This window comes from Aplysia californica, unplaced genomic scaffold (genome assembly GCF_000002075.1).
Source record: "Aplysia californica isolate F4 #8 unplaced genomic scaffold, AplCal3.0 scaffold01362, whole genome shotgun sequence".
In the NCBI taxonomy this organism is placed as follows: domain Eukaryota; kingdom Metazoa; phylum Mollusca; class Gastropoda; order Aplysiida; family Aplysiidae; genus Aplysia; species Aplysia californica.
Window position 1 is genome coordinate 45055 of NW_004798632.1, and position 3883 is coordinate 48937.

At 38.2% G+C, this 3883-nt stretch overlaps 1 protein-coding gene across 1 annotated transcript in view; it reads left to right on the top strand.

Moving 5' to 3' along the window:
- LOC101858154 (centrosomal protein of 104 kDa) overlaps window positions 1–3883 on the top strand; it is a gene marked incomplete in the record, with an annotated part of 38985 nt that overhangs the window by 32666 nt on the left and 2436 nt on the right. The window contains 4 exon segments of the mRNA XM_035973526.1: window positions 188–283; window positions 1757–1807; window positions 2716–2792; window positions 2950–3058. Of these exon segments, the coding sequence (XP_035829419.1) occupies window positions 188–283; window positions 1757–1807; window positions 2716–2792; window positions 2950–3058 (333 nt within the window).

The following is a 3883-nucleotide window of genomic DNA, read 5'->3' on the forward strand; positions in this document are numbered from 1 at the left end:
TCCTCCTCCTCCTCCTCCTCCTCCTCCGCGGGTGGTTGAAGGACACCATGGATAGGTCCTACTTCTTCCCTCACCCTCTGTTAACTCTGTCTGTTTGTCTGTTTGACTTGACTCTTTCCCAGCACTAAATGGCTGCTTATTTTGTTCTCTTTACTCAAACAAATTTTTCTCTCTTCCTTTCTCTTAGAAACAAAAGGCAGAGGAAGAGACGAAGAAACAGGCCGAGATTGACGCCTTACAGAAACAGCTGCAGCAACTCCGAGACATGAACGCCGGCAAAGCTGTGAGTTTTGACAGCACTTTTCCCTTTTTTTCCTCACATCTGTGTCTGTGATCTAGTGGTCAGGCATTTCACCGTCAAATGCAGCAGACTCGAGTTTGATTCCTTTATAAGAAGAGTTTATTTTGATTATCTTGGTCTTTCTGCGGAGATGTTTCCTGTGTCAACAAGAGGGTGTAAAACACATGCATTTAAAAGATTTTTTCCCTCTTCTCTTTCTCTTCAGACAAGCTGATAGAAAAGCTATTGACCTTTTCCTTCTCTCTCTCTCCTCACACAGAGTGGTAGAAAATGGACTGACCTTGCTTTTGTCATTTGCCTCGTAGTTGTAGTCTAGATTTCGATTGCTTGTTTTTAGGAACAACCGTCCTAATAATACTTATGATACTTGCTTTTTAGAATATGTAGACATGAATAATATCGTTTTTTTTCTTAGAGCATATTAGCAGCGAAATGGGTGGTGAGCCTTGCAGCTGTATGTTTGAGATACGGCAGCACCTAAAAAAGAAGCAAAAGAATTCTTATTCTGATAAAGAAATCTTTTTTTTTCCCCCTTGCTCCTGTTATTTTCAGAAGTGAATGAAACAGATGGCAACAACTTAATTATCCAACAACTGTAAATGGTAAACATTTTCTTCTTCTCTTTCGAGGAGAAGGCATTCTGAGCTTTGGTTGTTTTGGGGAGTTTTTAAGGCTCTTTACTCATTTGGCACAGGCCTTTTGGGGGTGGACGTTTAAACAAACACAATTTCTCTTTTGTCATGTCTCTCAATCTCTGCTCTAAGACTTACAAAGTATGTCTCTGTGGTCTTTTCTTTTCCTCTATTGTTTCTGTCTTTCTTCCTTGCTTTTTCCCTGCAGTGAAGAACTTATATTGTGTAGAAGTGTTACTTTATGCTCCCCCCCCCCCCCACACACACAAACACCCCAAAAAATTGGACACCCTGCATATTTGTGTGTTCATCACATGATGATTCTCCACCAATAACTGTTTCACCTCTCAATTGATGTGGAATACACACACCTTTTGATACAGATCAGTCTATTTTAACTCATTTTATGTCCTGTTTTTGTTGTTTTTTGTTGCTTTTTGTGTATGTACTGTTCCTTTAAAGTTCAAATTTTTTCCGAAAGTAAAGTGACTAATAAATTTATTTCCTGCTCCCCCATGATCAAAAACTACCTCCTGCTTTAGACATTTTTAGAATAAATTGTCTCTCGTCTTAGAGTAAATACAAAGTAGTTCAGCATTTTCTATTGTAGCCAAATTTTTAAACCTTTTTTTCGCTTACTTATTTAAGAAATGCAAAGCGGGAAAAGTAATATGCTTGTTATGACTGTAATCCCTTTTTTAGAAATAAGTACTTCCTATTTGATATTTTGATTTTGAAATCCCTGCTGGCTAACATACTAATGGCACAGTTTTGCCCTCCCACGCTTTCCTCTGTCTACGCACCGTGACCCTTGAACTTACAGCCTGTTGACCCTGCAGTGGTCAAGAGTGAACCGAAAAAAGCTCCGGCAAAGGTAACGATGATGGACGTTTGTGGAACATGATTCCTCTCTTCTTAGTTTGCTATGTGTTACTTTATGTTGTATATAGACATTCGAACTTTTTCTAATGGCCATCTGTCCAAGACAGTCACCTGAACAAACAACCACTTCACATTTGACATTTTTATCTATATTATAATGACACTGTCCAAGATATCCACCTGTCTAAGACAATCAGTTTTCTCCTTGACAATGGGTGGCCTTTATTAAAAAAATCTGTTGTTCTGTGGTCTGTATGTACCGCCCATCTCTGCAAATTTTTCACAGCAAAGGAAGAGACCCGGGAGTTAACATTATTGGGACGATGTGGGTGGCCTAACAAAGTCTGCAATTCTGGGATTTGAACCCAGGACTGTTGCACCATAGCCAAGAGTGTAGTGTCTTCCTGTCTCAGTGAATTGAGGACTTTTTGTCTAAGTGACAGGCCGAAAATGAATTAAACTGAATTATTTTTCTTTTTGGTATGAGGCGAAAAAAAAAAGAAAATGAAATATAAAAGTAAATTTGAAATGAATTCAGTAAGTTTTGGGAGAAAAAATGGAAAGAGAAATAGCAAAAATTTTCTTGAATATACTTTTCTCAGATATGCAACCTATATTATGTCTTTCTTTGAATTAATGATAAACTTTTCTTCAATGGGGGGGCTCTGTTAGTTTTGTTGGTATCATTCTGGACTTGGGTTTTTTGTGTGGTTTTTTTCAATGTTCTCAACCCATCTGGTTCAGTTCCATCAGAGATAGAGGTTAAGTTCAGAGGTCCTGTCTCTTTGATAACCCAATTCACATACATTGGTTCTTTTTATGTCCTGAGTAATCGACAAGGTTTTTCCCTATCTACACAAGAAGTCCTTATTGATGTTGCTTTATTTTTTTGCTCAACAGCAGAAAAAGCCAGAGGTCAAGGGTAAAGGGAAAAAGGCCAAGGACGATGACGAAGTTTCCAATTTCACAGTTGATAAGTGAGTTGAGTTTTGGTTTTGATATTTTGACGTAATTTTGTTTGGATAGGTTTTTATCTGTTTTCTACAGAAGTTCTACTTGTATTTTGTCTTTTAGATTTAAGACAAGGTTTACAAACTTTGCGCTGTGAATTAATTTACATCCTCTCTTCTCCAGCATTTGTATCTTCTGCAACGAGAGGAACGAAAGCTTCACGGAGGAAGGTCTGGACATTCACTACTGGAAAAGTTGTCCAATGCTCAAACGTTGTGCCAACTGTAAACAGGTAGGTGACCCAGATTTCATTCAGCATGTATGCTCATGCCGTAAATCTCAGTTACAGTCAAACCTGCTTTTCTGGCCACCTGTCTAAGACAATCACCCGTACAAACAACCACTTCCCACTTCCTCCTTTTAATTTTTTTCTATATCGCATTGACACTGTCCTAGACATCCACCTGTCTAAGACAACCACTTTTCTCCTTGACATTGAGTTGTCTGTCCTGGACAATTTCGCTGTAGTTTGTGTTTGTGTCTTGAACAAATCGGCCCAAGAAATTTATATGCTTTGTTACAGGCATAGCTCTTCTTCAAGATACACACACTAAAAGACTTTATTTTACCAGAAGAATTACAGTATGAGAGCTTACATTGCCACAAGACACAACCATTCCGAAAAGAAAAATGTCACATGTCCAGGTATATGTGAAGCGTGCTGACAAAATGAGTTACTTCTCGGATTCAGGCCTTAAAGAAATAGATACATCACACTTATAGGTGAAGTTTTTACAATTTATAGGTATGAAATAAAAGGAGTGTTATACTTAAAGAATATGGCATCAATAGAAAATTTACAAATTTGACCCTATAGTGTCAAATTTTGGTCAATATCTCCATTTGTGGACTGCGAGAAGTAACTCATTTTGTCAGCACGCCTCACATATAGGAAATGAGGCAATTGAAAGAAAAAGAAGTTGGAGGGAGGGGTGAGGGGAAAAAGACAAATACAATGTTTTAGAGTGTTTTGACTTCTGAGAGAACTGTCAACAAGGAAGAGGCAAGAGAGAGAGAGAGAGAGAGAGAGAGAGAGAGAGAGAGAGAGAGAGAGAGA